The sequence below is a fragment of the Nematolebias whitei genome, chromosome 1 (genome assembly GCF_014905685.2).
Source record: "Nematolebias whitei isolate Nwh7 chromosome 1, NemWhi1, whole genome shotgun sequence".
NCBI classification, from domain to species: Eukaryota; Metazoa; Chordata; class Actinopteri; order Cyprinodontiformes; family Rivulidae; genus Nematolebias; species Nematolebias whitei.
In genome coordinates this window covers 88270681-88289234 of record NC_056498.1, presented here as the reverse complement: position 1 = coordinate 88289234, position 18554 = coordinate 88270681, and the positions used below count along the sequence as shown (strand labels likewise).

Genomic DNA, 18554 nt, shown 5'->3' with positions numbered 1-18554 from the left:
TCTCTCTCTCTCTCTCTCTCTCTCTCTCTCTCTCTCTCTATATATATATATATATATCTTTCTCTCTATATATATATATCTATAATATATATATCTATATCTATCTATATATCTGTATATATATATCTATACATCTATCTATATCTATATATATCTATATATACATATATATATATATATAGATATATATATCTCTCTCTCTCGCTCCCTCCCTCTCTCCCTCCATTGTGCAACGTTTATGTAATAACTTATTAACTACTAAGTATTGATTCACACTATGACAAGTACTCAAACTGAAGTACTTCAACTTGGTCTGTAAAAAAAATAGTATAAGGAAACCCCTAGTATAGAGAAAAAAAAACAAAAATACAAAAGAGTTTAACTGGATTAAGCACTACAAAGCTCTTAAATGACGATATAGTCTCAGGATTCAGCTGTAGACAGATTCAATAAACAAAATGCGAGTGTTAACTGATTTCATGGAGATCCTAAAGATTTTGTTTTCCCACCGTGTCTGAAAACACTGGTAAGAAAAGAGACACACAAAAAAAAACAGCAAGAAAAAGAAATCTGTAGTGAGCAACACAGATAAAAGATTGACACGTTTGGAAGTACAAGCCTGAACAAGTGGACACGTTTCCATCAGTTTTTAAACTTCAGAGTGTGGAGACAGTGAAAAGCTTTGAACACAGAGAACAGCCTCTTTTTGATGTGAAGTAAAAGGATGTGGATGGAAACCTGCTGTGGACTGAGAAACAAGAGTCAGACTGCACACTGATTCACCTTAGCAGCTCTAGTTAGTGTTACCTGGCTGGGCTGGTAGTACTGCAGCCAGCGCTCCAGGTGAGCAGCATAGACTCCAGGATAAAGGCAGCGTCTCTGAAGACCCAGTAAGACTCTGGGAGCTGAGGGGCCTGCCGTCATTACTGCATGGAAAGTGTTGTTGAGTGCTGCTGGGTCCTGGTGGGCCCGTTGGTGCTGTGTTCATCAACACACACATGGAAGAGAAACATTAAAAACCTAACTCAGATCAAAATATGTGCAGTGTTGAAAGCAAAGCAGATGAGATGACTTACCTGATACCAGGAATAAGCTCTGTCGGATGGGTTGATGAGGACAGCCAGGATTTTAGCTTTGGGCAGCAGGGCTGCGGCTTGTTTAGGGGCCACTTCTGAGTCAAAGTAGCTGGCACTCTTCTCAAACATGTAGTCTGTGCTGATGTTGGAGGGAAACGGGAAGAACTCCATGTACCTGACAAAACAAAAGGACATTCATGGAGGAGGGGACAGTACAAAGACATTGCCTGACAAGAAGTTAAAGCACAACATCTGGAGTTTGCCAAAGAGTTACTGAAGACTGATCATCATGTCTGATCAAGCAGAGAACACATCCCCTCAGTGAAGCATGGTGAAGGCAGCATCATGCTGTGGGGCTGTTTTACATCAACAGACACTGGGATCTGAAAAAAAACAAAAAACGGTTGCAGATGTTGATCCTTCTATTTGGACTTGACGGGTTTCTCGGCCTTCTTGGGCAACAAGACCACATGCATGCTGGGCAGAACTCCTCCCTGAGCAATGGTCACTCTTCCCAGCAGCTTGTTGAGCTCCTCATCATTGCGGACTGTCAGCTGCAGGTGTCGGGGAATGATCCTGGTCTTCTTGTTGTCAGGAGCCACGTTTCCCGCCAGCTCCAAGATCTTGGCGATCAGGTACTCGAGCACTGCTGCCTGGTAGATGGGAATGCATCCGTGGCGCCTCTTTTCAACTCATTTGGGATGTGGGGCTGTAGTTGGAAGTATTATTTGAGCTTTTGAGATGTTAATCAGCTGCTCCTGGTTGTATAAAACCACCTAGTTGTTATGGTTACGCTTCATAATAAATGTGCAAAAATAAAAAGTTTCAGAAAAAATCCTTCCAGCTGCACAGCGTCCAATACCAGAGGAAACAATCATCCAAAAAAGGTGATTTACATCCAGAAAAAGAGGAATAAAAGTTTCCAAAACAATATCCTAGAATCAATGCAACAAGGCTACTCCAACATGCAGACACCTTGACTGGTGAAATTCTAGAATATTGATGGACCAAGAGAAAGAAGACGTACCTGAAAATTTATTTATTTATTATTTACTTATTTATTTATTTATTTATTTTAATTTACAATATTTTGCATAGGTCCATTAACTAAAATCTAATTGGAAATCTACTTAAGCTCCAGGTTGTAAAACAGTCAAATGTAGAGAGAACACCAAAGGGGTGAATACTTTTGCAGGCCACTAGTTGCATGTGAGGATCGAGGCATGCCAACAGAAGCAACCGACTGCTCCCAAAAATATGCTGGACAAGCCCAGACCTGAACACAACACTCTCAGCCGACTCATCGCTGAGGGCCGCGGTCGCAGCTCCAACTCGTTTTACATTTACAGGGTTGGCGTGGTTCTGATCCAGATTGTTGGTTCTGAAATGTTCCTTAAAGCAACCACAATCACCTGCTGATATAATATAAAGAGAAACTGAAGGATGTGTACTGTGTGCGTGTGGTCATTTTTACCAGTCAATCCCATTTTCGTAGTTCGCTCCATTAAAGAACTGGATCTCTTCAAAGGTGGTGGGGCTGGGGAAGGAGCTGGTAATTGCTGGGTGGAGGCTCAGGAATGAATGAAGTGCTGTGGTGCCTTTAGAGTAAGGATGAGACATTTATGATAATGAAAACATACAGGGATGATAAAAAGTTAACAGAAAAAGAGCTGGAGACAGGATGGTAGTACCTGTTTTCTGTGGTCCGATGATGAGGAATTTGGGGAGTCTGTCACAGGTCTTTTCTTTGGACCAAATGTCTTTATGTCTCTTGTCGTGACAAGGGTTCTGCAAAAATATTCTAGTTTAGTGTGACATGAATAAAGCATGTGTGGCTAGTAAAATTAGTCAAAATGACAAATTTTCAACATTAAGTTTTGTTATTTTCATATTCTCCATCTGTAAAGTTTCAAAATATTAGGTAATTAGTTGAAATTTGGCAATTCAGCACCTGGCCTGGCAACAAGCCAGTCGTGTTTACGAGAGCGCCGGTTTGAAAATGGACTTTTTATTGGTCTGGTGTGATGTCATCTGGAAATCCAGCCAGATTTGTAAATTCCAGGCCTTTTTAAATTTAAAAAGAGGGAATGGCGGCAGCGTAAATGTCAAGGATTCAAATTAAAAGGGTCATTAATGTAGCCATATCTTTTAGTCTAACGAGGGTGAGTCAGGCCATCTGGACGGATTCTTCTTTGTTGAAATGTTTCATCTTTTATTCAAAAGCATTTTTATACATGCATGTGAACAACTAGTTCTGGATGTCAGCAGCAAACTGGTTGATCCACTGTGAGAAGGTGCTGCTTGAAACACTGAGTCTGTTGCAGCTCCTCAGACTGAAGAAGTCTTTTGGATTAAAGACGAATCGTTTCAACAAAAAGAATCCGTCCAGAGGACTTGACTCAACCTTGTTAGGTTCATCTGCATGGATTATAGAGCAGCATCAGGACACATACCTTTTAGAAAACTTTGAACTAAAGGTAGATTAGGAATATTATCTGCTGTTTTAGTTAAATGGATCACCGGATAGCGTCTTTATGGACTTAATTTTACGCAAATCTTAACAAAAACAATCAGTACTTTCACGTGTTTTTGCATTGCAGTCTGGGCTCATCCTGACTGCCTTTGTCAGCACGGGTCACGTATTCTGGTATATGAACATTAATTTTTTATTTTATTTGTGCCTACCTGCCAGAGTGGGGTTCTTTCCTCTGAGAAAATCTGGAAGTATTTTTCAGCGAGCTGGACAGGGGGCAGCGTCTGCAGCCTGAGGTTGGTCCAACACTGGATGAACTTCACCAAAGACTCAAAGGTGTACAGACCGAGGCGATCGTTGCCGTAGTTAGACAGATGAGTCATAAAGATGCTTATCTGTAGAGAACAGGCCCGGTGAATGAGAGGTGGGTTAAAATCAGGAAAGAGAGCGCTCATTTACACAAACAGTATGCAGAAATGTCATGGGATACAACGAGAAGCCCTCGCAGAGCGCACACCTCCGCCAAGACCATAGGGTCACTCAGGCACTAACGTGCACAGACAGACAAGAGTCCTTTAAGAAATTCCTGGATCCAGAAGGTAATCCAGATCACCACCAAAATTTAACCATTTGTTCTTTGTGACAATCAACATTTCCTGAAAATGTCATGAAAATCCATTCATAACTTTTTGAGTAATCTTGTAGACAGACCAGACAAACATAACCTCCTTGGTGGAGGTAAAAAGGTGAAAATAAGACTTAAACAGCAGGAATTTCAGAATCAACAAGAATACTGCACATTAAGTGCCCATCAACAAACTATAATACAACAATATAGCAATCTATAGAATACGTAGACCAAACTATCAAAGACGTTGTACAACATTTGACCTTGACTGATGACCTTGACCTTACACCTGAGGTGATGAAAAGGTTAAGAGACAGTAGCTAGTGATGGTACAAATGTGTATCAAGTTTTAGAAGATTATCTTAAGCACATCAGAAGTTATGAGTGGGACAAGCAAAGACCTTGTATGGCCTTTGACCTTGATTTGTGACCTTGACCTTGGAGCTGGGGTGATGAAAAAGTTACGCAATACTCCGTCTAGTGATGATTCATAAGTACGTGAGTTTTTTTTTAAATATCTTGAGCAGATCATAAGTTACAGGAGGGACAAAAGAAAGTTTACAGACGTACGGGCTACACAGAGCCCAGGTGGTTTCTGTTAGTTCGTATCTTAGCACCTCTATGACCAAACCCTGTCTGAACACATGGAGTGTAGGAACGTTTCTTACAGGGTTTAGGAGAACAGTGAGGAAGAGTTCTCCTCCTCGGATGCTCTTGTCCAGCTCCTTTGAGCCTCCGGGGTACTCGTTGTAGAAGATGGTGTGGGTGAACAGACCACAAGTCTGCCTGGGCAACACCTGCAACACAAAAGGAGAGCTAACCATAATTTATGGACTACTGAGCGCTAGGGGTTGAACGAGTATATAATTTTTAAACTCGACATTAACATAATAAAACCCGAGTAGAACTCGAGTATTTGATGACGTCATAGATCTCAAGATACAAAAATAAATAAATAAATAAAACCGCAAAAAAAGGTAATTATTTACAAAAAAAAAGACCAACAAAACATTGGGAGCGTATATTATGCTCCTACTGCAAACAAGTCACAGGAAAAACTAAACTATTAGTTATTATTATTAAACTGCAAACGTGAAGAAACGCAGCACGTCAAAAACGAAACTTAAACCGAAACTGGTTCTGGTTCGGTGGATTGGACCCTGTGTTACACCATACTCTGTGACCTGCAACAGTGCAACACCGCCCCCTACGGTCATACGGTGGTCACATAATATGACGTCACTACAGATACTCAACGTTACATTTTTAACCTCGATAGATGTCCTAGCAATCGATGTGTAGATTACTCGAGTAAACTTTTAATGCTCTACTGAGCGCACCTGAATATAAGCCATGCCCACTAAATAATAAATAAATAAATAAATAAATATTGTACATATATAGGCTACACTTGTCTATAAGCCACAGTGTCCACGTTGTAACGAGATATTTACACAGAAAGATTTTTTTAAACTTTTAATTACTGGTAACATACACAAATATGTAGAGTAAATGTTTTTTTGTTTTTTTTTCTGAACAGTCCCTGTAACACGGCTGGTTAAAAAAACATGTATATACAGTAGCCTACCAGGAAGTCCTTGATCATTATTGTCTCTTTCCTCCTGTGCACTGCGCAGGACGGAGGACAGCTTATGCACGATTCACACTTATTTCAAGTGGCTGCAAATACTTCCCCCCCTCCATGGGCCACAACAGGGAGGGGAGGAAACAAAGTCCCCCCTCCTCCACAGTGGACCAATGTAACCAAGTTTCATTTGATCCACTGTGACCTGTTCAGTAATTTCATTGGTCAGATTTTTATTTGTACCTTTATTTATACAAGTAGTCTCATTGAGTCAAGAGAACCCCCCCCCCCCAAGAAAGACATGTAATGGGCAGCTATGTGAGGGTCAGGGTGAAAGTGATTATGTCATCTGTATGATCACACAACGGGCTTTTGGAACTACAGTACATAACAAAAGCAGCATTGTGAACGTCTGTTCTTACTCGCAGGTTTAAAACTGTACAACTGAACCAATAACTTCACTTAGGTCAGGGGTTAACTAAGATTAAATTAGAGATTTAATGTTTTCAATTATCAGCTGAAATTATTTTCACCACAAATTATATGCTTTACAAGTCAAATAACATCTTATAAGTTAAAAAATAAAAAGTTGTGGAGCTGTCCAAACCTCTGCACAATTATATATAATTTCTCATATGACTTATTCGAGTGGTGTAATAATTATTATTATTTTTATTAGACGTGGTAAGACAGAAGCTGGTTTTGCTGCTCTGCTCTGTTGGAGATTAAAAATCAACACGTGTAAAAGCTCATCTCAGCAAATCCATGTTCCAGATGAGCACGCAGCCTCAGTGTGTGGAGGAGAGCAGAGGAAAGGTCGCGCCACGCACCAGTCAATGTACTCCATGTCATCTGACGTACCATGCTGACGGACAGGAGCTCCACAAGAGGAACTGCCACAACATTTACTGATAACGTTACAAAGACACAAGTTGGTTTGTTTAGTTGTGCAAACAGTTTTTACCACAAGGCCGCAGCCAGAGTTCTGACCGAGGCCCGCAGCATGGCGCTCATTTAATCAGAGCAACGTCACTTGGTCAGGATGCTATGAAAACTGTAGGCTCATTTATTGTAACAAGGATGTTTTTTGTTAATTATCTAATAAATTGGACTGTAAAATATGAATAAACAGGGCAAGTATGCTTTATTTAGTGATTTATTTATGTTTTGCTGAAGATATACGTCTTGCGTTATCTAAAAATGATACCAGAGTACATATTGTTACATTTTAATATGTTTAAGTAGTAGTTTTAATCAACAAATTGGTGATATTTAGGATATTTATTTATTTTTGTTAGTTACTAAAGCATCTAACTAAATTATAATAGACTTGCGTGATTTTATTTTTTTGAGGCTTGGTTGCTGGAAATGGATGGTGATGGTTGGACCTAAGATGATCAGGGTGTACAACAGCTCGTTCAGCTTAGAGTTCACATTTACTGACAAGTCAAATGTCTCAACAAGGGAAAAAAATCAAGAAAAGAATAAATGGAAAATACTCGTCCTTAAAAAGCAAACTAGCAAAAACACACATCTCTGTGTGATTGCTATCAGAGATGTGTTGTAAAAACCTCCTGATCAAAATGTGAGCCGTTCTGGTGATGAGTCACAACGGGCACCAGCTGCAGTGCAAAATAAGTGAAAACATTTGTTTTGGTCCTAAATGAAATTTGCATAAAAATGAGTCCATAAAAACACCATCTAGTGATCCCAGTAACTAATAAGAGATTATAAATTCACTAATCTACAGTACCTTTAAACTGAAGTTTTCTAACAGGAGTACCTTCAGAAATATTCCTTTGGCTTATAATCCTTATAATTTCCTATGGAATTGACCATATCCCTCTGCCGGCTGGCTGCTGTAGCGCCTGGAAATCCCTTCATATAATATTTGGATTCACTGTATAGCTTGGGGATCCCCTTTTTTAAAATAAAGGGCTGGAATTACAGATGATGTCACTCCAAACCAATTAAAATCAAGTTTTCAAACAGCACTGTCTCATACTCATCAAGTTTGTTGCCAGGTGAGAAATCACCAAATTTCAACAAACTTTACTAAACGATTTGAACGTTTGAGATGGAAAATTTAAAAATAACTCAGAATTGAAAAATTCCTCATTCTGACTCATTTTGCCAACAAACACGTGATCAAGAACAGAAAGGTTTACGGACAGAATTATTCTTAATATGATCAAAGAAAGCAGCACGGTGGCGCAACTGGTAGAGCTGCTGCCTCTCAGCGAGCAGGTCCTTGGTTCAAACCCCGGTCCAGGGGCCTTTCTGGGTGGAGTTTGCATGTTCTCTCCGTGCATGCGTGGGTTTTCTCCGGGTACTCCGGTTTCCTCCCACAGACCAAAAACATGTATGTTAGTCTGATTGGTAACTCTAACTTGTCAGAGTCAGAGTCAGAGTTTCTTTATTGTCATTCGCACCTCATGTGGTACATGTGGTGGAGCGAAATTATGTACACAGGGTCCCAGTTACATCCAACAATAAAATGTCTAAGAAAAACAGTAATAACATCTAAGATATGAACTAAGAAAAACATCAACTAAATATACACTAAGCACTCATAACATAAAAACATTGAACATCAGCACAAACATGAACATGAGTCTGTGAGCAGATGTGCACGCATGAACACATCAACATTGAAACAGATCAGCAGCAACATGAAACAGATCAGCAGCAACATGATATGGTTTTTCACAGTGATTATTCTAGTTAGAGATTCATGAGTCTAACAGCCTCAGGGTAGAAGCTGTTCCTCAGTCTAGTGGTTCTGCACTTAATGCTCCTCAACCTCCTTCCTGAGGGGAGTGGGGCAAAAAGTGTGTGTGCTGGGTGGGTGGGGTCCTTCATGACCTAGGGACACCTTGTCCCTAGGTGTGAGTGAGAGAGTGAATGGTTGTTTGTCTCGTTTGTCTCTATGTGGCCCTGTGATGGACTTGTGACCCGTCCAGGATGTACCCCGCCCCTCGCACAGTGATTGCTGGACATGGGCACCAGCGACCCCCGTGACCCAAAATGGAAGAAGCGGGTAAAAGATAATGGATGGATGGATGATCAAAGAAATAAAGTAGTGTTTACTGACCTGGATCCCATTATGAATGAAGCCGCGGCGGTAACGTGCAGGCCTCAGGTGGGGGTATTCTTCAGTGCTGGTCACCTTGATCCCCCACACAGACTTCCACGCTTCGTACAGCTGGCTGTGAACAGGATAGACCCCCGAGTGGTGCGGCGCGATCGCATAGCCCATATCTATTGGGATACCATGCTCCTGGAAACAGTGTTCAGACATGATGCAGGTCAGGCAAAAAGAAACCTATCAGAACATGAAAGAATAAAGGCGAGCCTCACAGTGTAGGAATACAAAACAAAGGTAATACATTTAATCTCTTCCAACCTGAGCAAATATCTTGTTGAGCTTCATCTGCTCAGCCAAAACGCTGACATTGTGAAATAGATGAGGCTGCATGTGGCTCCACATGTGAGGGAACCACCAGAACTCCTTCCTGTGCTGCAGCAGCATGTCGTCTCCACGATCCTCCTCATCAGTACCTGAAGTGATAAGCGCAGGTCAGATAAGTCGTTACAGGATACCATTCACACCGAACATTACTTCCACTCAAATGTGCACGGTTTTAACGGTTGTTGCAGAAAACAATCCTGAAGACGATCCATACCTGTGTGATAAAACTTCCCTGAAAATCCCAAGTTGAAGGTGAAATTAGACACCAGTGCCCTCATCTTATTTTGAATACTGAGCAAAGCCTGTAAAGGAAAAAACAAACAATTAAAACAACTAAAACACTGTGACGAGATGAAGTTCTTTCAGATCCGTGATGCTAAAATTAAACCTTGGTGAAATAACACGTTGAAGTATATAAATTGTGTAATACTGTATTTTGTGAAAGTAAACCTAAACAACACAATCTGGCAACACAACGATGTAGTCGTGGGAAAATAAAAGTCCTTCATTCTAGGGTTTTACACATCAGGACATAATAAACGATTTCTCAGATTATAAAATTATGTAAAATTCAACTTCAAGTGCAAAAAACCCCAGATTACAGCAGGTCCATGTTTACTACACAACAATGAAGCCAAAATGGAACAGAGGAGTAGAAAACTAACTCCACCATGGTGCTTCCACAGGATTTAAGAGGAACAGCAGCAGCCAGGTGTAGCTGATCAAATACTACTTACTAACCAGTCAGTGTTTGTAAAAACAGGAGTTTTGACAGTTTGAAGTGTTCAGTGTTTGGACAGACCCCCACCCCTCCTCTCCGAAAGATTTAATAAGTAGGTTTATTTTGAAAGGTTGCAAAGAATACCTGTTCCATTGCCGATGAGCCCAAAATGAAAATGTTTACCATGCACAGCAGCACCAGGATATTTTGAGATTAAAAAAAGCATACCAGCAAGAATACCATGTGAACACAGAGGTCAGTGAACAAGGCCAGACTGATTCTGGCAGATCCTGATCAAGAGCTTCAAATCTTTTTGTAAGATATTCCAGGAAACAGGAGCAGAGTAGGAGAAGATCCTTTTGTCTAGTTCAGTTCTCAATGAGGGAACACTGCAGGTAATAATGTCCTGAGAGCGCACGCTGTAGCTGCACTCATGCAGAGACATGTAGGAGATGTATGAAGGCAGCAGACCAAGAAGTGATTTAAAGATGAAAATGTACCAGTGAGAGAGTCTGCGTGAAGTTAATGATGACCAGTTAACCAGTGAATACTGGGTGCAGTGGTGGGTACGATAATCACAGCCAGTTATGAATCTTAGTGCACCATGATAGACAGCATCCAACATCTGCAGGGTTCTTGTAGGAGCGTTCATGTAAATAATGTCACCGTAATCAATGGAGGGAAGGAAAGTCACAGTTACAAGGGGTTTCCTTGCATTCAGGGTTAGACAGGATCTGTTTCTGAAAAAGAAACCCAGTTTAACTTTCAGTTTCTTTACCAAGTTTTCCACATGGAGCTTACGAGAGATGCGAGTCGACCAAGATACACAAATATTTATAGGAATCGACAAACTCAATAGGGACACCATTTGAGGATAAAATCAGAGGAAGAACTGCTGGGACCGACTTCCTGTTTGACAAAAGCATCCCTTTGGTTTTATCGGCATTTAAGACAAGTTTGAGGTCAAACAAATCTGTCTGGATGATGTCGAAAGCAAATTGCAAAAGCTGGAAAGCCTTAACAGCTGTTTTAGCTCCACAATAAACAACTGTCGTCAGCATAGAAATGTATGGATGCATCAGGGATGCTCTGACCTACATTACCTATGTAGATTGTAAAGAGGGTGGGTCCTAAGACTGAGCCTTGTGGTACACCATTGTTGACTGTTAAATAGGGCTGGGCCATATCCTATCTTTCACGATAATACTGGTAAAAAGAAAGCTTGCCCGGGAAAATAAATTATATCATGATATGCTAATTTCATGACGTAAATACGTCAGTGCTTCCCCTACCAACCATTATACAAGTGGGGCGCCCTGCCCCATTAACAGAACCAAGCGCACCGAACTACCGAACCAAACTGCTCCCCCCACACCCCACTTGTCAGTACTGGTGTAATGCTAATTAGCTGCATGCAATACTAGCTAGCTAAAAAGCTAAAAACAAAACGTGCAGCTCAGCTGTGTGTCTTGAGTTCCACAGTCCATGGACCAAGAAAAGAAGCAGGTGATGAAAGACAGAGCATGAATCATTCCTGCAGGAACAGAGGAAGCTGAAACACCACAAGCTTCAGGGTCAGCTGATCACCTTGTGACAAGTTCTGGAAGTTATAGCTCATTTAAAGGCAGCATATATTTGTACATTTATACTCAACAGATCTTAAGCTTTTATTTCATTTAGTTTATTTGGGAACTGCACCTGCACTTTAGTTTTTGTGGAGGATTTATTGATCTATATTTTGTGCAGACTTGTTCAATCTAAATAACAGAAAGATCTTTTTTATTTTTATACTTTTAGACTGAATACTTTACTAAATAAAGTAATTGCAGTCAAATTAATCCTTGTTGTTTTTTTTAGTTTTTATATAATACTGCAAAGCAACATGTTAATTGTGTCAAATGAATAACTGATTGTTTTTTTTGTTATATCATGAAATTTATTGTCATCATCAGAATGCTCTGAAATATATTATATTTGAGCCATATTGCTCACCCCCAGTGTTAAATAACTGGAGGAAGTACCATTATGTTGAACACATGGCCTCCGATCTGAAAGATAGTTAGAGAACCAACCAATGGTGTGATCTGACAAACCAATTGCTGAGCTTATGACACAAGATGTTATGGTTCATGCCCTTGCAGTCATTGAGTCAACCATGAACTCTTCCGTAGACTGAAGGATTTCAGAATCATATGTAAGGTTGTCAGCTGAAGCTTGGACCAAACTGGGAAACTAAATAAAAACCTACAAACGTCAACGAACTGAAGAAATGGAGTGGGACAAAATTCCTCCACAACCATGTGAGTCATAAGCAGTGCAACTACTGAGAGTTAACGCTGTTAAAGATGATCCTACAAGCTGCTGGATCACTGGTGGACTTCGTTTTTCACACAGCTCTTTCAATGTGGCTTTATTTTTATTTAATAAATAACAAGATGGTGGAATCTGATTTGAGTTTTGTACATTTCAGGTTCGATTTGAATCACTTTAAAACATAAGAATGAAACTAAAATAAATCTAGTTTAAGCATACCTGTTATCACTGACTAATTATTACACAACCATGGTGTTTAAACTCAGCACTGTACAAACATAAGCTAAGCAGATGTAAACCATGAACACCTGCCCTCTGAATATTATACAGCATAAGGTGATCGCATTTTAAGTTTAGATCTGATCATTTGTGCAATCGTAGCTGGAAGGACTTTCTTACCTCCACATCAGACACCTTCATACGAGTTCCCTCTTTGCCCACAAAAATATCATCCACGTCCACCAAGACGTAACGGTCCAATGATAAGCACAGCCTCTTTCCTGTAAGGTAGGCGATGGTATCTACAAACACCAGCTTGTGAAGCCAGTAGTTAAGGTTATTTCCAAATATAACTTTTTGAATGCCATCATGGAGCCCCAAGTCCTGGACCACCGTAGCATGGAGGGTCTGCAGAGGGCTGGGTCCAAACTGAGCCAGAGCCTCGGAGGATTTGGTGGAGGCCAGAAGCACCGGTTCATACGTCGAGTGGTTAGACTGGAAAATGGTCCAATCATCCCCAGGCAGGGAGCCCTGCTCCACCTGGTTGGGCTTGGTGATGTAAAGTAGAGGAGCAGTGGGGTTTATACGGTAATCCCTGAGTTCCAGGTGGGAATAAAGAAAGAGGGGGAAACCTTTCAGCTGGGCACTGAGAGGGGAGTTTTCAGTAGCCTTGAAGAAACCAATGATACCCACTCCATACTCAAGACAGTACTTGTCCAGCAGATCACGGTTCCACACGTCAAGATTGACGTACTTCAGCACATTTTCATAGATTATCAATGTGTACCGTCCGTGGTCAAGTTCTGTTAAAGTGGGCATGTCACCCTTACCAGGAGCGATTTCTGTGCGGTAGCGGAAGCGACTTGATTCTAATATCGTGATAATTTCTTGACCCAACTGGGAATAGATGCTCTCCACAAACACCAGGACCACAGGATCGGTCCTGGAACTGTCCACTGTCTTTACTTGTTGTAGGCGTTCCTGACGCATGGGAAGTAAAAGGGGCGACCTCTGGCCAACTGTCCCCTTACCAGCTTCACCAGTGCTTACACCCTGTGGCATCCCCCCACCTCCACCACAGTCACTGAAAGGTAAAGGTGGGGGCTCCTTGATTTTGGGACTGTTGGAGACATAGTATGCTAGAAAGGCCATGGAGAGCAGGCAGAAGATGATGAGTGCCAGAATCAGGCGATGAAGCTCCAGCTGGCGGACACCTCGCATAAGCCTCCACAAACCCGAGCCTGCGCCCATCATGATGTTGGAGGAGGGAGGCGAGGCAGGTTAGCAGGTGGCAGCAGCTCAAAGTCCAGAAGAGCAGGGATGATGAGTAGGAGTGGCAGGAGAATGAAGCAGAGGAGGAAGATTGGACATTAAATACCGTCAGTGAGCTGAGCGGATGGATAGCCATTTACACTAAGTCACCATGACCAGCATCATCCATTACCAGCTGTTTACTTTTGGCTCTAAAATGCAAAAAATACTAAATAAACTTCAAATGGTGAAAAAGGAAATGGTACAAAGACCAGGTCCAAATGGAAGCCCAGCTATCTTCTGAGTTGGTCAGTTTTATTTCCAGTTATTATTAACTCAAGAGCTGGTGTTTCTATAAGTATATTTTTATCATGTTCCTGTTGTTTTCTGGATGTGGAAGGACCAGTGCTGGTGGTCTGAACTTCAGGGATGAACCCCATCTGGGCACTCTGCGGAGGAAATAAAAGAACAAATATGTAAACCAGTAAAAAAAGTTTCATGAAATATAAGAAACAAGATCAAATATGTTGTTTTGGATTAGCACAGAACTTTAAAATATGTATTCTGCATATTTTTATGTTTTAAACCAATAATTACTGTACATTAAGTACATTAAGTACATTGTTATTGTACATTGTAATACGCAACCAGAGTCCCGAAAACAAGTTCTGTCTTAAGTTTTTTTTTGTCTCACCTTGAAAACATTGTCGTCCTGAAAAACAAAACCTCAAAAAGGTATCTGAAAGAGAAGAGATGTTAACGATGATAAATGTCAGTCAAACTTTGTTTTAAATACAAGGAAAACTGCAAGAACATCTACAAAACTGATTCATTTACTAACTCCACCTGTAGGTTGCCTCAATGGATGTAAGGAGGAGGAAAGGATCGGCCAGGTGCTGCTGTTTAAACGACTCATCGTCTGCATAAAAGCAGAACGGCTGCACATTTGTTGCTCTCGAGACACAGGTGTGTGTAATGCCAAGGTGGAAAGACATCAGCTAAGAACTTAGCGATTTTGATGATCATCAACCTGACAAGGGTTAAAGTTCATCCCAAACAATTTGGGGTCATCAATTCTACGGAGAAGAGTTAGTCATGAATCATGTAGGACAGCTGTCACTCTCCAGAAGTGAGTATTCCAGTAAAGCAATGATCCAGGCCTCAGTTAGCACAACCAGACAAACAGCTGTGGCTTGACTGAAAGAGCTGCAGAGAAAAAAGCTCTTCTCCTAAAGAACATGCACCTAAATCTAAACCACAGAACTCAACATCCTCTGGACAGAGGAGACCAAGTTAAAGCTGCTGACCTGATCACCAAAGAGTAAATCAGCACAAACAAATTACAAGCACAGTGGTGGAGGTGTGATGATTTGAAACTGAATTGAATAAACATAAAACCTCAAAGAACATGTCCAACAGTACTCTGGAGTCCAGCGTGAGGACATCTGTCCAACAGCTGAAGACTGGACCAAAGTGAGAGACAAGTCCTCCAGAAAACACCTTCAAGCTGCAGCTCTGAGCTGTTACAGCTTTTCAATCTTGTTCTTGTTTACTAAATGATGGCAGCTCACACTCGGACACAGAGCACATGCACGCGGGTGCACGTGCACAAACACACGAAGGCACCGTGTTGAAGAGCAGCAGAGCTCTTAATAATAATAATTAATAATATTAATCTGACAGTCCACAACCCGCCGCCTGTTTGTTCAAAGCTAGCTCTGTAACGAAGCAGCATTAGCATATGTAGCTAACACTACGCGTCGAGCATCACCGCCGATGTGCACGACGGCATTTACGAAGCTGTGAACCGAACAGAACCGAACAGAACCGAACAGACCCTTCTCTTCTCCTCTGGTACACTCACCGCCGCTAGCAAGAAGTATTCAGTGAACACAACACTCCTCAAGCACTGAAAACCAGGAAATACAGCTACAGCGACTAGCTGAACTGGCAGGACGCCGTTGTAGACCAGTACAGGAGAAGATGAAGATGAAAAATAACATCCGGTGCTGTGACTTACCAGTTTGTGCTTAACCAGTAAACAGTCTGATCAGAATACTGGAGAGAGTAGCGCTGAAGAGGGAGAGTTTAAAGTGCACTTCGGAGCATCACCACTCAGGCAGCCATCTTGGTTGTGATCACAGAGAGCGGAGCCCCAAATCTGGAGGAGGAGGAGGAGGAGGAGGAATGAAGGCGGTGCGATGGTGCTAACAGAAGCTGACCTGCTCAGCACAGAAATCAAAAGTCATACAGCGTTTTGTTTTCTTTACAAAAAAAAGCATATTAACGCAGAGACAACTTTTAAACTAAAACAAACTAAAAATATATAATACTATTAAATAAGTTGTCAAACCCTGCACTCATACGTACCTATGTTACAGTGCATTAAAATACTAACACAGTAGTTGGCATTAACACCGGTTATTAGTAGCAATCAGAGCCCTATACAGAGATACAGAGATTTATAGGGCTCTGGTAGCAATAAAGTAAAACTTCAGCTAGCTTAAACTAAACTTTAGCTTAAAGTTTAACCTGTTAGCTAACAATTAGCATTTCTATCGCTAACATAAATATTTATATCTGGGTACTTCTAGCATGATAAGTACTTGTGGACAGTTTTTCCTCCTCGGAACAGAGGAAACAACTTGGTTTTACAGTACAGTGTACAGTAACTCAGTAACTGTGGCTCCTTGATGAAGTTACAGAGTTGCCATGGTAACGAGTTAAAGTTGTGCGGCTGCGCAGAGTTCCACAGCCGCCGCTAGGGGGAGACACTGCTCAAACAAAAGGAGCGGCACAGATTTGGTGTTCAGATTTATTTACTGTACACGCATACAGCAAATAAAATGTTTACTGGAATTAAAGTAGACATGGGGAGTTGTGGCTCGCTGAAGGCTAAAAATGCGAAGATTATGGTTTCTAGAGGAGTTAGCAGGCTCATGAAATACAGCTGCAGCCAGATGTTTACATGAATAAATATCATTAATGGGGCTTTTAATAATCTTACATAAACCACTTGCTTTCCAGGGTCCAATTATTACACAACACGCAACTTGAATAATATAAAATGAGAATTTGACGCATTACCACAGATAATGTAATAAACTCAGGAGTAAAATTATCTTGATTTTGATTCTTTTTTCCCCCTTTTTTTCCACATAAATCAATTATTTGGGGTGGTTAAAAATCACATTACAAAACCTATTTTGTTTTTATACATTTTTATTAAAATTTTACAACATATACACTTCAGTACTCAACAGGACTTTGTTGATCGAAAACTTAATAAGAACTTAACTAACTTAAGTCAGATTTTTTTTGGGCTGCAGCGAGAAAATCTGACTCAGACACTGATTGGTTGAGTTTTCGACAGATGAGGAATAAATGCACAACTGCTGTCAAAGCAGCAAAATGCAACTATTTCTTATCTCAGACCTCCAAAAATCTAAATGACCCTAACAGATTCTGGAAAACCATCAAATCTCTCTCAGGCACCCCCCAATCATCTGACCTCCCATCACAACTTCTCGTTAACTCTGTTCCTGTGTCAAATAAGCACGAGATCCTGAACTGTCTCAACAAACATTTTGTTGCTTCTAGTTCTTTATTTGACACAGTTACTAATGGAAAATCAGCCACTTCACTTAATAACCAAACTTCTACAAATCAAATCCCTCCTACAAGTCAATCCTCAGTTAATCACACCTTCTCTTTTTCTCCATTCTCAGTCAGTGAGGTCAATAAACTGTTAAAAGATCTTGATCCTAAAAAATCTGCTGGTCCAGATGAACTTCCACCTTATTTCTTAAGGCTGGCTGCTCATATCATCACAGTCCCTGTGACCCACATCTTCAATCTCTCCATAAAACAAAACTCCATCCCAGACGCTTGGAAAACAGCCTTTGTTCTTCCTTTGCTGAAGGGAGGTGACCCCACCTCACTGAACAACTATCGACCAATCTCTAAACTCTGCATTTTAGCCAAGCTTCTAGAAAAACTGATAAACTCTCAAATCAAAAATTACCTGGACTCATTTAACATCTTACCTCCACATCAATCTGGTTTCAGGAAACAACACAGCACAACCACTGCTTCACTGAAGGTTCTTAATGACGTTGTTGAAGCACTGGATGCTAAGGATTATTGTGCTGCACTTTTCTTAGACCTGTCTAAAGCTTTTGACACTGTGGATCATAACATCTTGTGTCATAAACTCTCAGAAATCGGTTTCTCAGAACACACTATTGGTTGGTTCTCTATCTCTCAAACCGGAGGCAATGTGTTCAACATAATGGTACTTCCTCCAGTTATTTAACAGTCAACAATGGTGTACCACAAGGCTCAGTCTTAGGACCCACCCTCTTTACAATCTACATACATAATGTAGGTAAAAACATCCCTAATGCATCCATACATTTCTATGCTGATGACACAGTTGTTTATTGTCGAGCTAAAACTGTTGATAAGGCTTTCCAGCTTTTGAAATCTGCATTCAACATCATCCAGACTGATTTGTTTCGCCTCAAACTTGTCCTAAATGCCGAAAAAACCAAAGGGATGCTTTTTTCAAATAGGAAGTTGGTTCCAGCAGTTCTTCCTCCGATTTTATCCTCAAATGGTGTCCCAATTGAGTTTGTTTATTCCTATAAATATTTGGGTATCTTGGTCGACTCACATCTTTCTTTTAAGCTCCATGTGGAAAACTTGGTAAAGAAACTGAAAGTTAAACTGGGTTTCTTTTTCAGAAACAAATCCTGTCTAACCCTGAATGCTAGAAAACGCCTTGTATCTGTGACTTTCCTTCCCTCAATTGATT

General features: G+C 40.8%; 2 protein-coding genes across 2 annotated transcripts; both read right to left on the bottom strand.

The window, feature by feature from the left end:
* Positions 1-642: 642 nt before the first annotated feature.
* On the bottom strand, positions 643-13827 carry ndst2a (N-deacetylase/N-sulfotransferase (heparan glucosaminyl) 2a). The gene is made up of 11 exons (XM_037674447.1): positions 12668-13827; positions 9449-9536; positions 9169-9323; positions 8857-9042; positions 4846-4974; positions 3762-3944; positions 2768-2864; positions 2551-2674; positions 1077-1251; positions 808-978; positions 643-654 (listed from the first exon to the last, which is right to left on the bottom strand). Exons 1-11 carry the CDS (start codon positions 13739-13741, stop codon positions 643-645), a joined length of 2394 nt encoding a protein of 797 aa, XP_037530375.1. The 5' UTR covers positions 13742-13827.
* On the bottom strand, positions 1499-2380 carry LOC119414273 (histone H2A-like). Its single transcript, XM_037681370.1, has 2 exons — positions 2353-2380; positions 1499-1767 (listed from the first exon to the last, which is right to left on the bottom strand). Exons 1-2 carry the CDS (start codon positions 2378-2380, stop codon positions 1499-1501), a joined length of 297 nt encoding a protein of 98 aa, XP_037537298.1.
* Positions 13828-18554: the final 4727 nt, after the last annotated feature.

Coding starts and splice junctions, on each gene's coding strand:
- LOC119414273 (XM_037681370.1), bottom strand. CDS start 2,380: ATGAGTCGGCTGAGAGTGTTGTGTTCAG. Junction 1,768..2,352: donor GCTGAGAGTGTTGTGTTCAG/GTCTGGGCTTGT, acceptor ATCCCAAATGAG/TTGAAAAGAGGCGCCACGGA.
- ndst2a (XM_037674447.1), bottom strand. CDS start 13,741: ATGATGGGCGCAGGCTCGGGTTTGTGGAGGCTTATGCGAGGTGTCCGC. Junction 3,945..4,845: donor TCACTGTTCTCCTAAACCCT/GTAAGAAACGTT, acceptor TGTTCTCTACAG/ATAAGCATCTTTATGACTCA. Junction 2,675..2,767: donor CATCGGACCACAGAAAACAG/GTACTACCATCC, acceptor CTTACTCTAAAG/GCACCACAGCACTTCATTCA.